Raw genomic sequence first — 24,530 nt, 5'->3', positions numbered from 1 at the left:
ATATTTTAAATAATTATTCAATCTATAATTTTGATAGATTCCATTTAAAGGAATGAAAATACCAAAAACTTGAACTTAAGCAATATTTATTAAAAAATTTATATATTTTGTATTTATATTTAATTAGGTCATATTTGTGTTTTCTAAAGGGTATTTTCATCAACTTAAATATAAATACTTGGAAAATAATATATTGGAAATTTATTCCACGTTTAGGGAAAAATTAAAAGTAACTAGAATTATAAAAATAAATTGAAGATTAGACATAAAATATATTAAAAAAAGTTTACCTAATTCTCTAAATTTAAGGATATTTTAGCATAAAACAAAAAATAAATTCCTTGCGTCTTACCAAATTAACTAATATTGATGCATTTTTAGTTGGCTTTTACAAACCTTTCTTAAAAAAATAGGGTATTGATTTTCCTCTATTTTCTTATATTTTATAAGAAATTTAATAAATTTTCTTAGTAATATCCCAAGATTTAAACCTAAAAAGATGAAGAAAAATAGGTTAATGAGCTTCTAAAAACTCTAAAAGGGGGTATGCAAATCTCATCATCAATTTTTACTTAATTTACAAATTAGTAAAAGAAATCATATGTGATTGATCAATGAAAGGTTAAAATCTATCATACTCGGATGGTTTGTTTCAGAGAAAAGGGACAGATTTGACCAAATATCCAAATACTATGGACGACTGGTGTTTCTTACCCTGTTTATTTGGACACAAATAAACTCTAGATTTATATATATATATATATATTCCACTCTCTCCTTCAGCTTCTTCTTCAGGGAGTGAAAGCAGAATCCATAAAAAAGATAAAAGAGTTGAAAAGATCGAAATGGTACCCTCCTGAATTTCTCACTTTCACTCGTACATTCCCTGCCCCTCCTGCTCTTCCTTGCTTCCTTTCATCATCAGGTAAAACAACATATTTATTTATTCTTAAATATCATTAAAAAATAATATGAAAGCAAAGTAACGATCAGATTCTCGGTCTCATTGAGTTTATTTATGCTTGAAAGGAAAAGGGGTGGGTGAGAATTATTATTACTACTATATCATCTGTTGATGGGATGGGTGCTCCTAAGCAGAAGTGGACTGCCGAAGAAGAGGCAGCCCTTAAAGCTGGAGTGCTTAAGCATGGCACTGGAAAATGGCGTACAATCCTTGTGGATCCTGAATTTAGTGCCGTCTTGCGTTTGCGTTCCAATGTTGATCTCAAGGTATGGATGTTTCTATGCACCCTCCCTTGTTTTCTATATAAAAACCTCACGCCCTCTTGTTCTTTGATGATGAATGGCGTTCAACTCTCTCTGGGCAGGATAAATGGAGAAATATAAATGTGACTGCAATATGGGGTTCAAGGAAAAAGGCGAAGATCGCACTTAAAAGGAGACCACTGACTCCTAAGCGCGAGGAGAATGCAAAGGCTCTCAGCACTGTTGTTCAGACCAATGAAGAAGTTGTTGATGCTAAGCCTCTCGCATTTGCTAGTGGGACACCAGGGAATGGTGGTCCAAAAGACCTGCTTGCAAGGTTATATACTTCTGATATGATATCTGCACTTCATGTTTTACTGAGCTTGGATGTATCTTTTGATAATAGTATGCAAATGAAGTTGGAACATGGAAAAATGACAAATTAACAACCTGCTTTTCTGCTATCAAGATGTTAAGGATTAGCTGTCTGGTTAATATTGTTATACAAAAACAGCAAAATTCATAATATTCAAGTACATCAATGTTCATGAACCTAGATGATGAGTTCCTGACTTCGTGATGTTATGATGATATGAAGAAATTTGATATAATTGAACTATCTGACACCATTATTTTTGTTCTCAAAAAGAAATTTGAAAAAACAGTTTCCATATTATAATTTTAAGTTGTGTATCCTTCCCACAAGTCTGACAACATCATGATGGCAGATCTTAAATAGGAAAAAAAAATTCCAGTTATCACGCATACAAGCTGGATTGTATTGTCTTGGGGCTCTAATAGAAAGACTGGTTAGTTAATTAGCCAGCTCTCAGCCTGTGAAGGCAAGAAGTGTTGGTTTAGGTGGCTGAAAATCCACAACCCGTTTTTTATTAGTAAAAAAACTACCATTATGGGGCCCAATATTCAACCAAAATACGTTCTTAGATGGGGGTTAATGTCATATTAGAAGTCAAAATAGTTTTGAATGAGAATATGTTTCCCTGCTGTATTGATGTTTATTGTTTTGAGATCTTCAAGTTCAATTCTTCTCTTTTTCTCACCATGGCACTGTAATGTGTGTGCTGACCCTGAGGAATAGCAACCTTCTCTATGAGTCTCTTTGAACATGGTACATCATGGCTTTATTTGAGTTTCTTATGCTCACTGATCTGTTGCGTATGTTACTTTCTGAAGATCTTTAGACATTCTGCTTTGGTATATGAACCTGTTTGGCTTGGCAAAAAATTATCTCCTGCTTGTTGTGTGTCACCTTTTCATTTCCATTTGTTTTCTCCCTCCAACCAATTTAATTCCTCCCTGGGTTGCTAAAAACTTGTCCCTGTGCCATTAAGTTGATTGTGTTCAACAGATTCCGCACTCTGAATTTTCGAAGTGTTTCAATTTCTGTTATGAGAAAGGAAAAACATATGTGCAAATAAATCTAATCATAGAGTGTAAATGGTGAAATGGTATGTTTTGATAACATTGCAAATGGAAAATGATGATTAATGGCAGTATATTACAACTCAAAACCTTATAGTTATGATCTATGAATGCTTTGGGAATTCAGAACACGAGGCTGTATTTGCATGCAGTTGCTTATAAAGATTTAGTTTCTCAAGGCCACAAAATCTCTGTATCGGTAACCAGCCTTTCCTTTTTTTTTGTGTGCAATTATTAACTAACTTCGTTGTGACCTACTTTTGTGGCTGTAGGTTGGATAATCTAATATTAGAGGCTATTACGACTTTGAAGGAGCCAACGGGTTCTGACAGGGCTTCAATTGCTTTGTACATACAGGTACGTAGCTGGACATTGTTAATGTTTGTCTCTCCAGATTTCTGGGTTATTTTTTTTCACATATTTTTTATATGAATCCAACTATCAATAACTATGTCAGTCTAAGTATGTCCAATAGTTGTACACCCTACACAAGCACGCGCGCGCGCACACAAATTACTCATTGGTGATCAAATTGATTTTGATGTAATGTCTTTTAATTTGTAGGAGAAATACTGGGCACCCATGAATCTAAGAAAGATATTGGGAGGAAAACTGAAGCATTTGACTGCCAATGGAAATTTGATTATGGTAATAATTCCTCTGCGGTAGTACATGAGCATGCATGGAAACTAATTAGATCTAGAAGTGATTTGAATTAATGTCCTCTGTCTGCAGAGTCAAATCAATTCCTTGTGTTTTTTGTTTCAAGGCATTTTAGAATTCTGTGATGCAGGACAGTGAAAATTAATAATGTCATGTTTACAGGAAAAATAGCATGAACAGTAGTGTGAAAAGAATTTATGATGGGAAGATACGTGTTTGAGGCTTTGAGCTTATAATGCTGGTGAATATTTAAAGGAACATCTTATATCAAAATCATCCTTTTATGTATGTATTTACAGGTTCAGCACAAGTACAGGATTGCACCTAGTTCAACATTTTCTGAAGGAAGAAAAAACCATGCCCTCCCAGAAGGAAAACGGAAGGATGCCTTAAAATTAGAGAAGAGTAAGAACAAAATCCTTACTAAAGCCCACGTTGGTAGAGACCCATCAAAGATTCAGGGGATGACTGCCTTGGAGGCTGCTGCATCTGCTGCAAAGGCAGTCGCAGAGGCAGAATCTGCAATTGCAGATGCTGAAGCAGCTGCAAGGGAGGCTGAGAAAGCAGAGGCAGAGGCAGAAGCAGCACAAGTTTTTGCCAAAGCTGCGATGAAGGCATTTAAGCTCCGGGCACGTCATACCTGGTAAACTCATCTCTCTGCTGTTATACCATGATAAAATCTCGTCCACTAGATGAGTTGCACTGCGCTCTGTGCAGTGGACAAATTTATTTCACGTATAACTTCTAGTGGTTGAACCCAACTTTTTTCTTTTTTTCATGCTTATAGAGTAAAATCATTCAAAGCTTAGCTTTAAGAAGAATGATATGCTTTTTTGCTATTTAATCTTTCTTTCTTCATTTGTTTTCCTTCCTTGCCTTTTTTTTCTTTGTTTTCTGGTGGGGGAGATGGAAAGAGCTTAATAATTTTAGTCTTGCTCTAATCTTTTTGATATCTCTATAAAACTTATGCAAATGACATGTTTTACAGATGGACTTCTGAGTTGATGGGAACGAAGCATGCATTGGACTTGACATCATGTTGACGCGCTGTATCAGCCGTCATTTTGTCCATACAACTGTAAATGTGGTTAACTTGTAAATCGGGAGCTGCAAAATTATTCCATGAAATCATGCTGCCCCTTTAGAGCGATCATTTCGTGGGCAGAGTATAGGTTTTTGAAATCAAACTTTACAATGTGGTAAAAGAGTAGACACTGGTGAAAAAATCAGGATGAGGAAGCTGGATTGCTAAACAAGATGAGACATCTAAATGTCATTTCGATCGTTAATCAATCCAATGAAGAGTGAATGGATGTTGTTTTTTAATTTTTAATGTTCCCTGGTATAACTGCTGAAAAAAAACTTGTTGCTCTTTATAGGTGGCCATTTGTTTTCAGAATGAGGATCATGCCTGCAATGATCTGTTCTGCAATCGGGCAGGAATGTTTCTCTGTTAATTCTTCAGGGAAATTGAAATTCTTAATTACTTTTATTCATTCTTTTTCTTGAATTTCTTTATTTAGTCTTGCCAATACGTTTTAAACCCTTAAATGATTAAACAGCAAAATGATCATTTGTGAAGTCACCTTTCTTTATTCCCCCCCCCCCTCCCCTGGATAATAAAAATTGCATTTTTTTAAACCCTAATCATCAAAGCCCTAACTTCCGTGAAACCCTTTCTCTGCCACCAGGATTCAACAGTATGGCAAGCAAAGAAGTGCAAGGAGCTAGGGATTGCCATTTAGCAAAAGAAAAGAAAAGAGCGAGCCAAAGCCAGCTTTCTTAGTGAAGCAAGCTGCTCAAGCATCGTCTATTCTTGTTGTAATTTTGTATCATGTAGACCAAAATTGGCAGTTGCCCCTGCCCAGGAAAGGGGAAGGATACACTATCTTTTTTTCCTGCTTTCCTTCCAAACATCTAGTATGGCATGAGCTGAGGGCAATTCAGATCTATACAGATCATTAGCTTCCGTTGTTCCTATTTCAAGCTCTACCTCTTCAGCATCTTTTGCAGGCTCTTCTAATAAAATATCCAAGAGCTTCTTGTCTAGACAATCAGTAGAAGCACCAGATGCCACATCATCAGCAAAAACATCCCTCTTCACTAATAGGTTTGTGGCTACATCCAGGCCATTAACAGAGTTTCCAGTGCTAGAGGCTGCTTCCGGATCATCATCCTCTCTGTTGGTACTACTGTTATTAACAAGGGGCATATCCAGATTGATGCTAGTTTTATTAACAAAAGTATCCTCATCCAGCTCGAGATTTCCATCTACCATACTTGAAGAAGTTTTTAGCATATATGCGTTCCTATTGCCTGCCATTTCCCCACTGTTAGTATTGATGTGAGTATCATCAGTGTCTTCAATGCAAGAATTGGTGCAGGGTAAATCTCCTGATGAGCCAAGCCTGCATAGAGACCGCAATGATCTTGACAAATTAGAGACTGTGACCTCCGATGCCATACGACAATGACCAACTGCATCCAACAGCTTCTCTAAACTATCCTGACTGATTTTTTCTCCATTTTTCTCGAAAAGATCTGTCCACTGCCTTTCAGTAATTTGAAATGAGGCATGAGCCATGGTGTTAACAAGAGTGACAGCCCTCTCATAATTCTCTTGAGCTGTGGCTTGAAATACCATTTCAGTGAAGAGCAGTGGATGAGGGATTTCTCCAGCTTCCAAAATTTCATCAAATGCATGCTCCAGAAGATGACTCTGCGTTAAGAGAACATGAAGTCAAGAGATTTAATAATCTACTCATTGAGTTCATCTGTAAGTTAAAATGAACTGGCATGGCCAAAAACTTCAAAAATTTAAATACAGAAAACGACTATAAAGGACAAGTCCACCTTTCCAGATCTAGATGCTTCCACAAGCAATGGCGCATGTTTAATTTGATTTAACTGATACCCAGAGAAAGACATCTCCTTGTAAACATACTCAAAGTATTCCCATTGGAGTGCACGAGCAGATACCTCAAGCATTGAACTGTATGTGTACCCATCTGGTATAATGGTAGTGCCACTATGATCAACTCCCTTAATGTCCTCAAACAACTCCTTAGCTTCAGAGAACAAATCACTTCGGCTATAAACTTTCAGCATAGTGTTAATGGTCCCAATGTTTGGGACACAATGGGCTTTCATGTGTTCAAAGATAGATATGCAATTATCAATATGCCCACCATCCATAGAAGACGCTATCATTCCAGTGAGAGATACCTCCAAAGGCTTCTTATAACGGAGTCTTTTCATTTTCTCAACCTGCAGGCATGTTTATTAAGATATGTTCTGTGACCTATAGATACTAAATAAAATGCAGCCATAGAAGCCTCCACATATAAGAAGCCAAAGAGCAGATAGTTCAACAATGCCATAACCAAGCAACCTACAAGTCCAGAGCAATTAATCAATTGCTAGAGTGAAGATTCTGACCTCTAGCATAGCATCTTGCCACCTTCCATAGTAGCAAAGGCAGCAAGCTAGCTCATAATATACGCTGGCTGCTCCAACTACTCCTCTTTGTTCCATGTCCCTCACTGCTTCCACAGCTTCATTGACTCTACCTTCCTCCCAAAACGCTCTCACAAGAACTGGAAAGTCACAATACATAAATGCCCGAGCCATGTCCCAAATTAGGGAGAAACTATATAGATTTTTATGCAGACTAAATACCTTTGTATGTAAGGGCTTTAAGAGATTCCCCACTTTTCTTCATTTTCCTGAAGTACTCATGGACAGATTCGTACTTTCCAGAATGCAGCATTACCTTACAAGAAGCATCTCCTGTAAGACTTGCATATAAATATAATTCAAGGAACACAACATCTTGCATACAAAATTTCAATTACCAGTCAAAACATCAATCTAAATTACCCTATGGACGAATAACAGCCACAAATAGATTGGAATATAACTCTATAACTAATTAACAGAAGTGTATGGATTGATAAAGCATCACATAAACTGGATTTCTCTCCTGGTAAAACAGCATTTATCTGCCCATTACTCAAATATTATACTGAAACACGAAAATTATAATTGCTCCCATGTTACATGAAATAAGACGAAAAGAAAACTCAAAGATACTTGATCAAGCCTAAATTGCTAATGTTAACTTTATTTTGGAATGGCAAACTTGTTTTGACCACACCCAACTGACGACTAAAGTATAGAAGTCATAGGATCAACATTATATTGCTGAATGTGAATCATTATAAGAATCAAAGCCATTAAAGCCCTTTTCTTCACCATTCTACTCTTCACATAACAATCAGAAAATTATAGGCATGCTTAGTCACTTGGCTAGGAAGCACAATAATGACCCAACCATTCTTATTATGTTGCATGTCTATGGATATCACAGTCCAGCAATTACCTCCATTGCTAATCCATACGTTGCTCCATTGGGTTTAAGACCACATCTTCTCAACTGTTGAAAAACCCACGATACACCTTTCCACTGCTGGGATGGAACACAGGCATTCAGTATCTGCAAAATGAGTTGGAAGAAGCCAAGTAACAAGTCTTTAACAGATTAAAGAATCTAAAAAATGTGAAAGGAGAGGCATAGGGATGCTCTCTTACAGCATTATATATAACCAGATCTGGTTCAAGGACTGGGTCCCAGTTCTTGTTAAGCATATTATTGACTCGTTTAGAAGGTCTCTGCCTCATGCATTCAATAACTTTCACCAACTCTTTCAGAAGACCAGTTTGGCCGAGTGTAACAGCAATACTGTGATATGCAGCCATATCAGGATATATTCTGCGATCTTCCTGAATGTATGAAGAGTAAGAACCAATATAATGGGTGAGTGTGTATGATGATGAAGAAAATTAATGTATGAAGTAACAAATCCATGGACCATTACGCGCATCAGATTAAAAATGCTAAGTGCTTCCTGGGGCCTCCTTTCCTTCCCAAGAACTGACAAGAGTTTTGTGTAAACAAACCTACAAAAAGCATTGATTTGTTTATATGATAAAACATATAGTTTTTAGAGTAGCTGGCAAGATAAAAAAACATTACAATTTTAAAGTGTTTCAAGCAATGCAAAGACCAGTTTTAAAAAAACTCACTAGCGTAGTAAGCATGACTACAAACAGAAAGAGCATATCGAGTTGCATCTTGTCAAATCTAGTGTATACTTTAAGGAATTGTAACAGAAAGGCCACAGTTAACCCACTTGAGTAAACAAAAATACTAAAACCATATTTCAGGTTACGTTAAAATCTAATTTTTAGATCACAATTCACATGTCTGTTGTCCCAAGAACTCGTTATAGATAAGGTCCACTGCCACCAGCCCGCACACCAAAGGTAAAGGTTACCTTTATACTACACTTCTCTCCTACTTATGAAATGCCCTAGCTGCAACAAAGTCAATTCTAGAATCATGAACAAATAGCAGAGACCCAAGTTTGGAAAATCCAGTATGCCTATAGTTCAAAATTCCTCCATCTATTCTTAACCCGAGAACCATATATGTCTCAATAGACGAATTTTCCACAAAAGTTCACAAGGAAGAAATGTTAACGCGTGGATAAGATATCTGGTCAACCACAAAGTTAACAACACAATCCTAATTCTTGAAACAAAAACCAAAACACCAAAACCATTACCTGCTCTTACAATCTCTACGTTCCTTGTCATTATACACCCATTCCACAACAGCCATTGCCTGTGACCATTTACCTTTGTTCCCAAGTTCCTCCACAATCTTCAGCAACTGACCTTCACTAAACCTCAACCCTGACTGCTTCATTATCTTGGCTAACTTCCAATCCTTTACACTTACCTCCTTGCAACTTAACCTACAAAATTACAAAAAGAAAAGAAGAAAAAAGAATCACATATCATCCATAAAAGAAGAAAAAAAATGTCAATCACAAACCTATCAACAAGAAACCGAATTGCCTCCCCTTCTCCACGCCACCGCTTCGCAGGGTCCCATTTCTCTTCACCACCACTTCTCAACCAATCGCTGTCTTCCACATCAATATCATCATCAAAAACCCACTTCAAATTACCCTCAAAAACCTCCTTCAACTGTCTCAAATTCTCTCTCTTTAACTTACCTCCATTAAACTCCCTACTTCCACTACCAATCTCTTTCAACTTCACTCTCTCTATTCTCTCCCATGGCTTCCCCACTAACAAACCCCCTCCACTCTCACACCTTCTTTCCTCACTTATTGCCTTATTAAACTCTTTGTATTCATGTTTTAAAGCTTGGAAATGGGATTCTTCTTCTAAAACAAAAAGGGCTTGTCTTTGGAACTCAACATCTTTGTTGAGTTTGCGGTTGTGCTTTTGGATTTCTTTCTTGCGGAGATTATGGACTATTTTGGGAGTTGGGTACACCCCTCTTTTCAGTAGCCTTCGTTTTATGGCTTCAATGTTTGGTTCGAATTGGGGTAGAGAAGATGAGGAAGAAGCTACTGCACCTTCCATGGTGGCAGGAAGCTAAAATTCTGTCAAGCGTAAATTCTCGCTAAAGATCGGCCCCCTGTTTGTATTTTGTACATGTCCTTGTACTAGGATTAATTTCATTTTCAAAGCCTCAAGTTTATATGATCTTATAAATAACTTCCCAGAAAGTTTCTTTTCTTATAAATTGATCCCTGGGTCCTTCAATTCTGTTTTTTTCTTTTTCTTCAAAGAAGTATAAATAGTTTATCTGTTAATTTTCTAAGCAAGTTTCTGATGTGATTAATTTTAAAACATATAATAAAAATTATATTTTCAAAGGAAATTACTTAAAAAAAGAACAAAAAATTTAATCAATGACTGGAAAAATATAAAGTCAAATTCACTTAATTTTTTTTATAAAAAAATTAATCAATAAAATCTTTTTATTTAGATAATTCATTGTTTTTGTAAGAAAGAAAATTAAAATTCATATTTTGTATATAATAATTATACTTGATTAAATTTAATGGTGCCATTGGTAGTTTAATTTGATTTCAACAAGTGAGATGAAATTTTGTTGAGTTTCATGTGTCTTATTATTAAATGTTGTTGAATTTCACATGTCTTAGTAGTTTTGGAAGATAATAGCATTTTTGGATCAACTTATACATTAATTAAGACTAATTAAATCTCTCATCAAATAATTTTAAAAACGAGCCATTATATCAACCTCATATATTTTAAATGATTTCTTAAAAAAATTAAATCTAAAAACTAAAAAAAATAAACTTTTTAATCACTAATTGGCTAGGCACAAGGTTCCAAGAAACAAACTCATCCAAAGAAATGGGGTATTTAAGTTGAATCGAAGGCAACACAGAGATGATGCTAGCCAGATTCCACAAGCTAAACTTGAAGCTAAGAAATGAAGAAAACAAGAAATCATTTTCTTTCTTTTTTCGATTAAGACAAATCAAAACGTTTTTCTCAATGAATACAGCCTCATACAAGCTTTGGTTCCGGCTCCTCAATCTGTCTTCTACCTCTATAAAGTCTTGTCATCAATCTCTTTGTTGTTTTCAACTCTGCCTGAAGCCAAGTTTGTACACAAAAACTTAGCTCAGGCTATGGCACACAAAAATATTGGTAATCGTCAAGCTGTTATTGATATAGTTAAGCCAATAAGTTTCACGGGAGGGCTAGAGTTCTCCAGCCTCACCTACACTGTGACTAAAAGTCAGAAGCTTGAAGGGAAATGGATAAAGCAGAAAGTGGACTTGTTGAATAGGATTACTGGTTATGCACCAAAAGGGTGTATTACTGCAGTCATGGGGCCTAGTGGTGCTGGAAAATCCACCTTGTTAGATGGACTTGCTGGCCGTATCTCAAGCGGGAGCCTTAAGGGTAGAGTCTCACTGGATGGCATGGAAATGAGCCCGAGCTTGATTAAGAGGACTTCTGCCTATATCATGCAGGACGACAGGTTGTTTCCTACACTTACAGTCTACGAGACTTTTATGTTTGCTGCTGATTTTCGGCTTGGACAAATCTCAAGAGCTGACAAGAAGCAGCGTGTAGAGAAGCTCATCGAGCAGCTTGGTTTATCGGTACGTACGTGATCGATACTTAAACCTTTGCATGGTTTTATGATGATAGTAAGGTGTTTGAATGGTTTACAGAAGAGTGGTATTTGAAAGTATACTTGATAGATATGACAGTGAGTTTAAAGTAAAGAACTCTTGAAGCTGCAAATAGATTCTCTTGGTACAAAAAAGACGAAAAAAATAAAGAAAAATGAATATATCTCCCTTCCAAAACTGTTACGAAATGTTTCTGTCTTTTAAAACAATTATCTTAACAGTGAAAGTTGTAGCATATAGATTTGAGACCAGATTTCCTTGAAGTTGTTTTAAATCACTGCTTCCTTAATTGTATGGTTCCAATAACAATAAGAAAAAAAAATCACATCACTTGTTGGTGGACTGAGGATTTGAAGCTGCTAGAATCATAAACATACAAGGATTGCTAAACTATATATTGCCTTCATTGATGTTTCTCCTTCTAGTCATCTCGGAACACCTATATCGGTGATGAAGGCACACGGGGAGTGTCCGGTGGTGAGCGTCGCAGAGTATCAATCGGCGTGGACATTATCCATGGACCATCACTACTTTTCCTTGACGAGCCCACTTCAGGTCTAGACTCGACCAGTGCTCATAGTGTCATAGAAAAGGTGCACCACATTGCAAGGTCAGGAAGTACTGTGATCCTTACAATTCATCAACCCTCATCTAGAATCCAATTGCTGCTTGATCATCTCATTATTCTAGCTCGTGGGCAACTGATGTATCAAGGATCACCTAAAGATGTCACCCTTCATCTCAGTCGCATGGGGCGGAAGGTCCCTAAAGGTGAAAACTCAATAGAGTACCTTATTGATGCGATACAGGAGTATGATCAATCCGAGCTTGGTGTGGAGGCACTGGCTGAATATGCACGTACTGGAATGAAACCACCTCTATTGTCCAATGAGGACGTGTCTATATCAACCATCCCGCCAACACCGCCCCTACGTCACAGTAGCCACCATCAGAAGGGTGGTAGGCCAGGTGATAGGCCGAATGATGGTAAGCGCCTTCATTTACAAACAAGCACACACGAACCTAATGAATTTGATCACAGTGTGAGAAGTCCTTTCAATAACACATCGAGGTCATGGAGTGCTAGTCATAGTGGAGTGGTGCAGACACTTAGATTTACGCCTTCACGCCAAAGGAACGATAAGACAATTCAAAATCCAATGAGGTAAATAATAAAGTTTCTCACTTCACCATCCAAGTTGTTATTTCTAGGCTAGAAAACCTCTTCTACTTCCTATGCTTTGTATGAATGATTTGTGCGTGCAGCTCATCCCCAGGCTACTATACATTCTCAAGCGAGATCCTCCCTGGGACACCAACACCGCACAGCAGTGACTACACGGTGAACGAAAACGACTACCTGACCCCAAATGTTCCTCAAAACACACATTTCCTAGGTCCAAAATTTGCAAATTCCTTTTTCTCAGAGACCTGGATTCTCATGCGTCGCAACTTCAAGAACATTAGACGTACCCCAGAGCTTTTCCTCTCAAGACTCATGGTCCTGACCGTCATGGGGTTCATGATGGCCACGATGTTTATGCACCCTAAACAAGATTTGCAAGGAATCACTAATCGTCTCAGTTTCTTCATCTTCACAGTTTGCCTTTTCTTCTTCTCATCCAATGATGCCGTTCCTGCCTTCATCCAAGAACGCTTCATTTTCGTCCGCGAAACTTCCCATAATTCTTATAGAGCCTCTTCCTACACAATTGCTGGTCTTATTACGTACCTTCCCTTCCTTGCATTACAATCTGGCGTCTATGCTTGTATTGTTTGGAAAGCCTTGGGGCTACGAGGACCATTCTTTTATTTCTTGCTGGTCCTCTATATGTCCCTTCTTTCAACCAACTCATTTGTGGTGTTTGTGAGCTCAGTGGTGCCAAATTACATTCTGGGTTATGCAGCAGTCATTGCTTTCACTGCACTGTTTTTCTTGTTTTGTGGATACTTCTTGAATAGCCATGATATCCCCATATATTGGAGGTGGATGAACAAGATCTCCACCATGACATACTCATATGAAGGGCTTCTGATGAACCAGTACCAGACATCGGATCCTTTTGGAATAAATCCTGCTGGACAAATTGTCAACGGCACCACCATCTTAAAATCACTCGGTATTAGTACCGATGAATCGAAGAAGTGGGAGAATGTTCTTGTGATGTTGGGCTGGGCTGTTCTATACAGGATATTTTTCTACATTGTTCTTCGGTTCTTTTCCAAGAACCAGAGGTCCTAGAAAATCACACAGAGGAACTGGGAGTTCCATCATTAGATTTGCAAACATTTCTTTCTTCATGTAATCCTACACATCCTTCTGTTTGTTGTTATATCTGAGATCATATTCATACTTTACCTTCAGCACTATTCAGTGTTGACAAAAGCATTGTTACCTGTGGAGAAACAGTAATTAATATCTCTTTACCTCTTCTTTTTGCTCTGAAATAAATTTATGGTCAGCCATAAGTTAGCATGCTTTATCTTTCAGGCAAATAGAAAGTATTTAACTTCATTTTCATAGTATGATCAGGTTTTCAAAAGGCTGTTACTGGTGAGACACCAAAAATTATTTTGAACCTGAAACTAACTTGCTGTCAACATATCTTTTAGAGACAATTACAGACAAGCCTTTCAAACTTCGAGGAAGCATTTAACCAGGATCATCAGGGGATCGTTTCACATGCAAATGAGGAGAAAATACAGTGATATTCTTGACTACTCGTACCAAAACAAGACGGTTCTCCACTTCTCTTCTAGGCTTAGTCACTGATATTGGATTTGCCTTCTACCATTTGGAATCAGAAAAATCAACTTGTAACTCATTTATTAGCAGCAGCTTCTTCAGTATCATATTCTACAAGGCTTTTCATATCCTTTTGAGATTCTTTTCTAAGATAGGCAACCTTGAAAAAGTTAAGGTAAAACCACACATTTCCTTTCCACGTCTTAAAATACATACCCTCCAACGGAAAAGGCTAGTTAAGATCTCTAACGATATTTTCAACGGGCTTCTCAGAATTCTCTATTGAATCTCCTTCAAAACTGTGGGTGCTAGAATGAAAAATTTGCAGAAGAAATATTATTTATATTTTTAGTATAATATTAATGTTGTAGTCAAGCCAGGGCACGAATGATACACTTTCAGGAGACTCAAGTCTTTCACCGTTCTTTAATTAGCATAATAAATAAAATTTTCAATGATTATGTGAGTTAATGTTATGATTAAACACTTTACTAATGTTTTTTATTTTTCAATTTGATACATTCGGTGACCTTAGCAAATTTCTTGCTATTTATATGTCTTAATATATACGAATGTAACTCATTAGTTAATAACAACTTTAATTTGTTCGTTTATTTGTTTTTAAAAAACCAAAAACTGTTTCTTTTATTATTATTTTTAGTGAAGGCATATGAAATAAAAAAACTTATACAAATTTAATTTAAGATGATAAGAAATATCGTAATTTCATTTTATTTTTATAATTGTAATTTTATTAATAAATAAAGATGGTTGTTGTCACAACTCTAATCCTAGGTTCATGACTGACAATGCAAGATTGGTGTTGAAAGGATACTCCACCTATACTAAGTCTCAAAATAAACATCTCAAAAAAACAAGTTATTTAAAAATACACAGCATTTTATAATCTTTAAAAATATTATATTATTCAAAATTTCTTATCAGTAATTAAAACAAAAACAAAAAAAAATAATTCATAATACTCAATACATTGTTAAAAATCCAAACTTAATTAAAATAGGGTAATGATAGAGCGCATAAAATATCGAATCAGAACTAAAAGGAAAACCTCACAAAACAAGTAAGGCATACCGACCACAAATTGAAGAAACAGGAACCCTCAACAAGTTCACATGCTAACAGAAACTAAGAACATAAAATAATATCAAGAATGAGGGGTGAGTTCAACCAACTCAATGAGAGAATAATATTTAATATGCATTTTAGATATTAATAATTTACAAATGATTTATCTTTATATATATATATATAACATAGTGGAATACATGTTAGAGATCATATGATACCCGAAGGTGATCATTATGGGATGATCAGTCGCCATAGGCTGATGCCTTTCTCACTAGTTAGGTATACAGAATGCTATATGTATATAGGCTAACTACTCTCTATTAGCATAGAGTTACTGAGAAGTTTTATATCAAGACATAATAGATATTCGCAGAATCATCAAAGAAATATATATCATATTGAATATAATTTAGTTTGACAAAAAACGGTTGCCAATTCAAGAATAAGTGAGTCCTAAAAAAATAAAGCAACATATATAAGTATTCAAGAGATTAACTAGTTGTACTCATCGTATAATCAATATACATATTTATTTATAATATATGCATATTAAAGATTATTTCACTCATATATATATATATATATATATGATTATTTCACTCATCCCAAAAAATATAGATTAAAATGAATATCAGATGAAAAACTTGAAAAATCTATTGAGGATCGTTAGGACAACCTATAACAAATATATAGAATATACTCAAAAGCAACTCAAAACAACACAAATAAAATATTTCAATGCATAAAAGAAAACCAGGTTTAGTCTCCTAAGTTTAGGAACTAAAACAACAATTATTCAAAACAGGGACCAAAATATAATTTTACCAAAACTAGACCAAACTGTAAATACAAAAACATACTAAAATTTCACCCATAAACCATTCTCAATTCTGTCAAAAATGACACAGGAACCAAATTGTAATTTTTCTAAAGTTGAGGAAATAAAATGTAAATTCCTAAAATTAAGGGACCAAACTTAAAATATTCCAAATCAATTATTAAACTTAAATTCATCATCTTTAACCTTATAATAACATTATCCAGAATCTCAAAAGGAATATCAAGGGTCAAATTATAATTTTTCAAAGTTTAGAAACTAAACTGTAATTTTTATACATTAATGACCAAAATAAAATTTTAACATCTTCAACCTCAAAACTATTTTGTCCAAATTTTCCAGCAAGGTTGAAATGGATTTCTTAACTCATAAAAATCAATTTAAACAAATCAACTCACAAATCCTTATTATTAACAACATATTCAAAATCAATCACTTAACATTAAACCCTTAATAATCATAAATTAATCTTAATAACATAAACTTCAAATCCTTATAAACCTCATTTGTTTTTTTTTTTTGAATTCTTCTATAAACAAATCATAATCAAAAGTAATATGAAAGAAAATGACTTACTTGCTATTTCCACCCTTCTTGAATCCAAAATTCAGGATCAAAAACTGAAATATTTGGTTTCATGAGAAGAGGGTTATGACGACCATAAGAATTAGAAAACAGAAAAGTAATTCTATTACAAATTTTTCTTATATATCTATGTTAATTTAGGTTGGGTTTGGGCTGGATTGAACTTGGATTTGGGCAAAAAAAATTAAAATTTACAGTTGTATTGGATATTAAAGATATAATAAAAACGACTATATTTATGAAAATAATAATAATAATATTGGTGGGTGTTAATGATAATAACAATTATTTTTAAAATAAATAGTGGTAGTGAAATTACTAAATGTAAGTGATGGTTATGGTACGGGTAGAAATATTAATAATATGATGATATCTTATGAGTTAAAAAAAACTAAAATTAAAAATATTAAACCACTTTTTTTTTCAAAGTTTTATTTTAGTTTTTAAAATTGTTCATATATATATATATAAAAGCACAACAGGGCAACGAAACACATTTATATCATAAAATGATATGATGGATAATATGGTGAGTGATATGGGACATGGTATGATGGTAATAATACCATGATGGTGATAATATTAGGAACATAATATCCTACACGTAAAATACTATAAACAGAAAATAGAACACTATTTTTTATGTTTTTTAAAATATTAAAAATTATTTATAGAAAATAGAAAACAACAATGGCAGAAAACAATGCCTTATCAAGTAGAAGGAAGAAGGGAAGCATCAAGCTAGCAACCCAGTTGGAGGTGCAAAGGTTGACCACAGATGGACAGTACTCATTGGAGAGTGTCTAAATGCATCATCTAAAACGGCTGTCATTAGCCTTTCATTACACATCGTAATTTGTAACCAAACCAAACCCATTTCCATGATGTTGCATCCATCCATATGTAGTAACAGACAAGAAGAGAGACGGAAAATGAAGGGTTGGTCCGCCCTCTTATTTTAATCTTCCTTAATTTAATATACACTCCCTCTACCAAAACAATGTTTGTTTTTGTTAATCAATTGCCAGGTAATATTCTAACATAAAAATATGGTAATCAAATTTGGTTTTATTCTAATATTTCTTAAGCTCCCTCTAATTTCCTCCCTTCCTGTAACTTGTACAAATATTGGAAGTCAAACCTGTGTTATCAACCTCTTTTTCCTCAAAATCTTGTGTTTTTTAGATGCCCTTTTGTCTCTGAAGGTAAAGGATAATCATTCCAGGATGCCCTCCAAGGATTGTAATTTTTACACAACTGAACATCTGACATGTTAAAGAGTCAAGACATTGGCTCTTGAGACGAGGGCAGTCGAGTTTTGGAGAATACAAGGCATAAGTAGTTGAGAAAGGTTTCTGTGGTTTGATTATGAGTTTGATAAGTTCTCGATGGGGAGAGTTCAGTTTAAGATGAGAAGATGATGGGAAGAATGCATGTTTGGATGTTAACAGCAAGTGTTGGCTCTTTTATTGTATCCCTCATCCATGTTATCCATTTAACCTGTGCAGAAAAAGGTCAGTATATCATCATAGCCTGTTAATCAAGTTATCAATAGATATGAACAGCATAATTGAATTTATTGACAGCTACTTCGTTTCTAGATCTGATATTTGTAATGATGTTAAACCTAGTTGAAAAGAATATTGAAATCATCGGATCATATATATATTACAATAGATAGAGGATTCTGATCTATCAAGCTAGGTTCCTGGAAATGGATCTTCTATGGAAGATGTGAAGCAACAAACAATAACTGGAAGAAATTAGAGATTGTGTAAACCTGAGTGGCATGGCATGATCATTAACTGCTGACAAAAATTTGTAATATATATTATTTCTTGCAGCCATCTGAATATATAGTTTAATCCCAAGTTACAAATTATTAAATTTCAGTCCCTTTTTTTGCATGTGCAGGTTTTGTCAGCATAGCATGCTGTGCGGAATCATCAACTTTTACAGATGATAACACTATTAGCTGGATATCAGATGAGGGATGGTTCCCTCTTGAGAATACAGGTTGCGAAAACATAACCAGACAAGCAGAAAATGATGCAAACTATGATAGAGTTCGAATTTTCTACATTGAATCAGGGAGGAGAATATGTTACAATTTTTCAACTACTAAGAATCAAAACTATCTGATAAGGGCTACATTTCTCTTTGATGATTCTTTGGATGCTTCTCTCGATGTTTCGATTGGTTCCACACCAACGAGTAATGTGAAATTGTCCAAGGATTTGGAGGTTGAGAGAGTTTTTAAAGCTACTCATCACGATGTAGACTTTTGCTTAATGAATCATTATGGATATCCATACATTTCAAAGCTTGAACTGAGGCCCTTGGGGGATTTGAAGTATTTACCGGGAAAAGCTTCTGGTGTTTTGAAATTGGTTAGCAGAGTTGACGCAGGAAACACCGGAAATAGCATCAGGTATGCTTTCTACTCCATGTTTATGCTTGTGTATGCATCGGAATAAAGAAAGGAAGATTGATTTTTTTGAAATTAAGGGATACGCAGCTCATAGTTCCAAGAGATGAATAATTACTCGGAGGCCTTGTCCTTGAAAGCAAGCAAGATATGTCATATGCCCACTAAATTAAGCACCAATTGTTAATGAGGATATTGAAAGAGAGAACAATTAAAAGCAGTTCTTCTATTTGGAATAGTAGGTAAAAGCACAGACAAGAAAAGCAAAAGAAAGAATTCAGAGAAGAACTACAGGTGCTAAAGCCAGAGATAGAGCCAAAAGACATGGCCAAAACATTAGGCAAAAACTTCATGTGGTGTCAAAATGGTTGTTGCCTGGCTAGTCTGTTAAACTTTGTCCTTGAAAGGACGGTAAATATAGAGAAACATTTCTGTTGGAAAGCCAAAATTTTGTTTTCTTAATTGTAAACATTATAGGAAACCTTTTCTGATACCTTATTATGCACAAGGAATTTCTGGTGTAACATGTAATATATTGAAGATTTGTCCGTTGTTGACCAAAGCACATACTGACCTACCAATTTCAGGTACCCAGATGACTCATTTGACAGAATCTGGAGAAGGCCTGACCCCAAAACGGTTTCCCTATCGGAACCGACTAATTCCACCACTTCCATCCATGATGTTAAGAAAACAGTGCCAGCCAAAGTTCTCCAAACAGCACTAACCCACACAGACAGACTAGAGTTCCTGCACAATGACCTTGACACGGAGGATTCCAATTACACTGTGTTCCTCTACTTTTTTGAGCTCAATCAGTCTATAAAAACTGGCCAAAGGGTATTTGACATTTACATTAATAATGAAATAAAGCTGGGGAAATTTGACACTTGGGCTTATGGGTCAGCCTATAGGGAAGCTGCTCTAAGTGTCACAGCAAGCAGGTCTCTAAACTTGACCTTAGTCAAGGTTGAAAATGCATCTGAACTCGGACCTATTTTAAATGCCTACGAGATCTTGCAATGGATTCAAGGAACTAACCAGCAAGATGGTAAGTTCAATGGTTACATGTCATGTCAAATACCATACATCACTTCATTCGCCAGCTTGCTTATTGACAACTAAATCACCAACCTCTCTCTTCAGTGGAAGTGATCATGAAGGTGAGAAATGAACTGATGCTGAATAACAAGGAGAATGAACTGCTGCAGAGTTGGTCAGGAGATCCATGCTTTCCTTCATGGAAAGGTCTGAAATGCCAGAACATCAGTGGGTCCTTATCTGTAATCACAGGACTGTAAGTCTCTCACCCCTCTTTTATGAAACAATCCTGTTCATTTGAGATCAAATGATTCTGCACAATCAACATCTTACATTATTTTCTCTTTCTTCAGGAATATTTCTTCAAGTCAATTTCAAGGACCAATTCCAGCCAGCATTACTGAGCTGAGCTACCTAAAGGAATTGTATGATTGATTGTGCTGCTATCTATTATTTTGCTAGTGCTATTGTCTTCTAGGCAATGATAGCAACTTATTTCTGTCACTTTTGGTAATGCAGGAACCTTAGCTATAATGGCTTCACTGGCAAGATCCCACAGTTCCCGAAATCCTCAGTGTTGACATCAGTGTAATTTTCTTGTTCTTATGATTTTGGCCATTGTGTTGCATCAAGTTACACATATATTTAATGATGGAATCAATAAAGCTGTAAAGCTCCACTGGCGTTTGATTATATTCGACACAAATTTGTTTTCTTTTGCATATTTGGATGACCTTATCCTGCATACAAAGCAATTTTTTCAGTTTTATTGCACAAGTTTACTGGAGTTGCACAAATGGTTTGCTTTTGTTACCATATGGTGTTTGTACATAAACGCTATTTGATTTACATTTACTTACCAGGGATCTGAGCTCCAATGATCTTACTGGATCTGTTCCAGATTCTCTTGCCTCCCTTACAAATTTGAAAGCATTGTAAGTCAAGATATGCTGCATGTCTTTTACTTAAATAAAAAAAGATGTACATCTTACGGGAACATATTTTAAAAATGTGCCATTGTAAATTCACTACTTTTATGTTCTTCATCCCTAGATATTTCGGATGCAATCCTCTCTCCAGCAAAGAACTTCCTTCCAACAGTTCAAGACTCATTACAGAGTATGAAATCTACTATATTAGCCCTAATGTAAATGCCAATCTAGCATTAAGAATGAAAGACTAACGGTATTGGTTTCGATTTCAGCGCTGGGAAATGTAGTAGACAGGGATCTACTAAAAAAACACAAGGAATTGTCATTGGAACCATTACAGGTGGATCATTTCTGTTCACCTTAGCAGTCGGAATGTTTTGCAGTTGCTTCTGCAGAAACAAGTCAAGGACACTACGAAATTTCGATAGGAAATCAAACCCAATGACAAAGAGTGAGTAAACTCATCCTTTCACACTCCTATCTCCATAAGATAAATTGTGAAGCAGACTGATTTTTTTTCTTCTTTTGGCTAACTTTACAGTAAAAAATTTCAGTTTCTTACTTTAAGAAAGCTGTACTTCAATTTTGTTGCCAAAATTCTTTGCATTTATCTGGAACTGAGGCAGCTGTACTTCAATTTTGTCTGGAACTGAGGCAGCTGCACTTCAATTTTGTTGCCAAAATTCCTTGCATTTATCTGGAACTGAGGCCTGAAAATATACAGAATACAATGGAAAATAAGGATGTATGGAAACAAATATCTTAATGATCTTTATCTACTGTGCAATACAAATCCTGAAGATAATAAATTCCAGCCTGAAATTAGTAGAAATGATTTCGAAGCATGTACACACACATACCAATACAGACATGCATACATTTCATCAATTTGTTTGCTTATACTAAAGCATAATATGCATTTATCATCATTCATTCGAATCTACGACAAAACAATGCAGCTTTCGAGTAAATTCAATTGAATATTTATTCTCTCTGTACATTATTTGATTGAGAAATCTCTATGAACATCTCAACAAATATCTCTCTCATACAAAATGCAGATGCTGTTTTCTCCGTAGCTAGCACTGTGTCAAAGTCGATAAACATTCAATCCTTCCCACTAGATTACATAGAGAATGTGACCCACAAGTACAAAACCTTAATAGGTGAAGGTGGGTTTGGATCCGTATACCGTGGCACTCTACCAGATGGTCAAGAAGTGGCAGTTAAGGTCCGGTCATCTACTTCAACTCAGGGGACTCGGGAATTCGATAATGAGGTAGACATGGATCGTACTCACGTTTTTCGATTTATTTATAGATCAACGAATTATCTTCTTTTTGGCTATTGTTGGGATAATTCAGTGAAGTATATTTGACAAGTGACATTCATTGTCAATGTTACAGTTAACCCTTCTATCAGCTCTTCGGCATGAGAACCTGGTGCCTCTTCTTGGTTATTGTTGTGAAAATGATCAACAAATTCTCGTTTATCCATTTATGTCCAATGGCTCTCTACAAGATCGCCTCTATGGTACTTTCTAGTTAAAAAAAACCCTACTAAGTAAATCTGTTATGACATTGATATCTTCTCAACAGCTGGTTCCTTGACAGGAGAAGCAGCAAAGAGAAAAACTCTTGACTGGCCAACCAGACTTTCTATTGCTCTTGGTGCTGCTCGAGGCAAGTGATGTTGGGGTATTCAGCATTTTTTACTTCGTTACCTCTTAACTTATCATGCGGAAAGCAGAAGATGGATAGAAAAACATGATATTGCTTTACATATTGGGGAAAGGTTGCCAAAATGTCTGAAGGATTTTATTGTTGTTCAGGTTTGACATATCTCCACACATTTTCTGGCCGTTGCATTATACATAGAGATGTCAAGTCAAGCAACATCCTTCTGGATCAAAGCATGAATGCTAAGGTGACAGACTTCGGCTTCTCAAAGTATGCTCCTCAAGAAGGAGACAGTGGTGCTTCACTGGAAGTAAGAGGCACAGCTGGGTACTTGGATCCAGAGTGAGTACACATCTTGGTTCGGAATTCAGTTCCTCAAAGTTCCTTCAATAAATATAAATTTAATCAAATCAAAGCTTCTTTGTTCCATTTCACACCTCTGAACCCGAGTTTATTCAGGTACTACTCAACACAACATCTTTCTGCAAAAAGTGATGTCTTTAGCTTTGGGGTGGTTCTGCTTGAAATCGTAAGTGGTCGGGAGCCTCTCAACATACACAGGCCACGAAATGAGTGGAGCTTAGTTGAATGGGTACCTATTCTTGGTCAAGCTTTCTTATGTTTAAAACGTCGATGGCCACGATGTTTGTCTTTTCGATGTCATGTATACTAGCATCTTCTTGAATTTCCTTGTAAACCAAAGAAAATGACTTTCCCGCAGGCAAAGCCATATATAAGGGAGTCAAGGATTGATGAAATTGTGGATCCTAGCATAAAGGGTGGGTACCATGCGGAGGCAATGTGGAGAGTGGTAGAGGTAGCACTAGTATGCATCGAGCCCTTCTCTGCTTATCGACCATGCATGGCTGACATTGTTCGGGAGCTAGAGGATGCTTTGATCATAGAAAACAACGCATCTGAATATATGAAGTCCATAGACAGTTTGGGAGGATACAGCTTGGGAGGGTCCAATCGCTTTGGTTCCAATCGCTTCTCAATTCCCACAGACAAGAAGATCGCTTTATCACCACCGGCTCCAACGCCACCAGACCCATCACCAATCAACACACAAGCCTTGGCTCCTCTGGAGCCGAGATAGTAGATGGCCCGATGAGATGCGAATCTTTGAATGAAGATCCATTGAGTCGCAATATATAGCAGAAGATTATATAAGAGAGACTGTAAATTTCCATTGCTCTTATACAAGAGATTATGCAACTGGCTGCAGATTTTATTTGCTAGGCAATTTTAATTAATTTTTTCTCTACTACTCAAGTCAACAACCTGTTTTTCAGCATAACTTTTAGTGGATGTGATACGGATTTAGCATTCTGATCAGAACTATGCATATTCGAATGAATTGCTAAAAGCAGTGCTGAAGTGGATCCTTGTCAACCTAGATAGCCTAAGCAGTTGTCTATATATTCAACCCAGTTGATTTTATTTTATTTTATTTCAATCAGGAAGAGCTGTTGAAGAGCTCCTCCTTTTATACACGCGCGTGCACAAGGCAAGAGAAATTGATCAAACGCCTTGGGAGCGGAAGGCAAGCAACCAAGGATAAAGAAAAATACAGCAGAAAGGAAAACAGGAACCCAAGGAGGATTCCAAGAGCAGAGAAGAAACTCTAGATCAAAAGAACTGAGACCAACAACGGGAAACAAAGACATATCACAGAGACAGATCAAAGACTACTTCGAGACAATTTATTTATTATGATGGTTTGAATGGCTAAAATTTAGTTATTCCAAGGCCAGATTGCGATGTATCCTAGTTATATAGAAGCTGCCGGGCTCCGTTCCATTAGCAAAAGCCATTACAAG

General features: G+C 36.0%; 4 protein-coding genes across 11 annotated transcripts; 3 read left to right on the top strand and 1 right to left on the bottom strand.

Moving 5' to 3' along the window:
• The first annotated feature begins 772 nt into the window (after positions 1–772).
• TRB2 (Homeodomain-like/winged-helix DNA-binding family protein) lies at positions 773–5,153 on the top strand. 5 transcript variants are annotated; one of them, XM_011032991.1, is made up of 8 exons: positions 773–925; positions 1,030–1,230; positions 1,329–1,543; positions 2,922–3,006; positions 3,214–3,297; positions 3,612–3,955; positions 4,969–5,043; positions 5,074–5,153. In XM_011032991.1, the coding sequence occupies exons 2-8, from the start codon at positions 1,081–1,083 to the stop codon at positions 5,096–5,098; spliced, it is 978 nt and encodes a 325-aa protein (XP_011031293.1). In that variant the 5' UTR covers positions 773–925; positions 1,030–1,080; the 3' UTR covers positions 5,099–5,153. The 5 variants fall into 5 exon arrangements, with proteins under 5 accessions (XP_011031293.1, XP_011031292.1, XP_011031290.1 ...); XM_011032990.1 differs by having other exon boundaries at positions 1,036–1,230; positions 4,969–5,119; XM_011032988.1 differs by having other exon boundaries at positions 4,969–5,119.
• DG1 (Tetratricopeptide repeat (TPR)-like superfamily protein) lies at positions 5,065–9,847 on the bottom strand. Of its 2 annotated transcripts, XM_011032993.1 has the most exons (9): positions 9,212–9,843; positions 8,940–9,131; positions 8,190–8,271; positions 7,903–8,094; positions 7,694–7,807; positions 6,991–7,084; positions 6,751–6,908; positions 6,166–6,579; positions 5,065–6,031 (listed from the first exon to the last, which is right to left on the bottom strand). In XM_011032993.1, the coding sequence occupies exons 1-9, from the start codon at positions 9,769–9,771 to the stop codon at positions 5,198–5,200; spliced, it is 2,640 nt and encodes an 879-aa protein (XP_011031295.1). In that variant the 5' UTR covers positions 9,772–9,843; the 3' UTR covers positions 5,065–5,197. The 2 variants fall into 2 exon arrangements, with proteins under 2 accessions (XP_011031295.1, XP_011031296.1); XM_011032994.1 differs by lacking the exon at positions 6,166–6,579 and having other exon boundaries at positions 9,212–9,847.
• Positions 9,848–10,856: 1,009 nt separating this feature from the next.
• On the top strand, positions 10,857–13,724 carry LOC105130458 (ABC transporter G family member 17-like). The gene is made up of 3 exons (XM_011032987.1): positions 10,857–11,336; positions 11,795–12,534; positions 12,636–13,724. Exons 1-3 carry the CDS (start codon positions 10,857–10,859, stop codon positions 13,609–13,611), a joined length of 2,196 nt encoding a protein of 731 aa, XP_011031289.1. The 3' UTR covers positions 13,612–13,724.
• Positions 13,725–17,725: 4,001 nt separating this feature from the next.
• Positions 17,726–24,079, top strand: LOC105130457 (nodulation receptor kinase-like). Of its 3 annotated transcripts, none has more exons than XM_011032986.1 (15): positions 17,726–18,141; positions 18,542–19,058; positions 19,643–20,106; positions 20,202–20,352; positions 20,450–20,521; positions 20,616–20,684; positions 20,960–21,031; positions 21,150–21,215; positions 21,301–21,479; positions 22,153–22,307; positions 22,435–22,561; positions 22,642–22,710; positions 22,860–23,049; positions 23,167–23,299; positions 23,429–24,079. In XM_011032986.1, exons 1-15 carry the CDS (start codon positions 18,045–18,047, stop codon positions 23,804–23,806), a joined length of 2,739 nt encoding a protein of 912 aa, XP_011031288.1. In that variant the 5' UTR covers positions 17,726–18,044; the 3' UTR covers positions 23,807–24,079. The 3 variants fall into 3 exon arrangements, with proteins under 3 accessions (XP_011031288.1, XP_011031287.1, XP_011031286.1); XM_011032985.1 differs by having other exon boundaries at positions 22,090–22,307; positions 22,459–22,561; XM_011032984.1 differs by having other exon boundaries at positions 22,090–22,307.
• Positions 24,080–24,530: the final 451 nt, after the last annotated feature.

This window comes from Populus euphratica, unplaced genomic scaffold (assembly GCF_000495115.2).
Source record: "Populus euphratica unplaced genomic scaffold, PopEup_1.0 scaffold21.1, whole genome shotgun sequence".
NCBI lineage: Eukaryota > Viridiplantae > Streptophyta > Magnoliopsida > Malpighiales > Salicaceae > Populus > Populus euphratica.
This window is presented reverse-complemented; position numbering and strand designations above follow the sequence as displayed.

Coding starts and splice junctions, on each gene's coding strand:
- LOC105130458 (XM_011032987.1), top strand. CDS start 10,857: ATGGCACACAAAAATATTGGTAATCGTCAAGCTGTTATTGATATAGTT. Junction 11,337..11,794: donor TCGAGCAGCTTGGTTTATCG/GTACGTACGTGA, acceptor TTCTCCTTCTAG/TCATCTCGGAACACCTATAT. Junction 12,535..12,635: donor ACAATTCAAAATCCAATGAG/GTAAATAATAAA, acceptor TTGTGCGTGCAG/CTCATCCCCAGGCTACTATA.
- LOC105130457 (XM_011032984.1), top strand. CDS start 18,045: ATGATGGGAAGAATGCATGTTTGGATGTTAACAGCAAGTGTTGGCTCT. Junction 21,480..22,089: donor ATCAAACCCAATGACAAAGA/GTGAGTAAACTC, acceptor TACAAAATGCAG/ATGCTGTTTTCTCCGTAGCT. Junction 22,562..22,641: donor TCTACAAGATCGCCTCTATG/GTACTTTCTAGT, acceptor GTTCCTTGACAG/GAGAAGCAGCAAAGAGAAAA.
- DG1 (XM_011032993.1), bottom strand. CDS start 9,771: ATGGAAGGTGCAGTAGCTTCTTCCTCATCTTCTCTACCCCAATTCGAA. Junction 9,132..9,211: donor ATTCGGTTTCTTGTTGATAG/GTTTGTGATTGA, acceptor GTAATTTTGTAG/GTTAAGTTGCAAGGAGGTAA. Junction 7,808..7,902: donor ATCTGGTTATATATAATGCT/GTAAGAGAGCAT, acceptor CTCATTTTGCAG/ATACTGAATGCCTGTGTTCC.
- TRB2 (XM_011032990.1), top strand. CDS start 1,081: ATGGGTGCTCCTAAGCAGAAGTGGACTGCCGAAGAAGAGGCAGCCCTT. Junction 3,007..3,213: donor CAATTGCTTTGTACATACAG/GTACGTAGCTGG, acceptor TTTAATTTGTAG/GAGAAATACTGGGCACCCAT. Junction 3,298..3,611: donor CCAATGGAAATTTGATTATG/GTAATAATTCCT, acceptor ATGTATTTACAG/GTTCAGCACAAGTACAGGAT.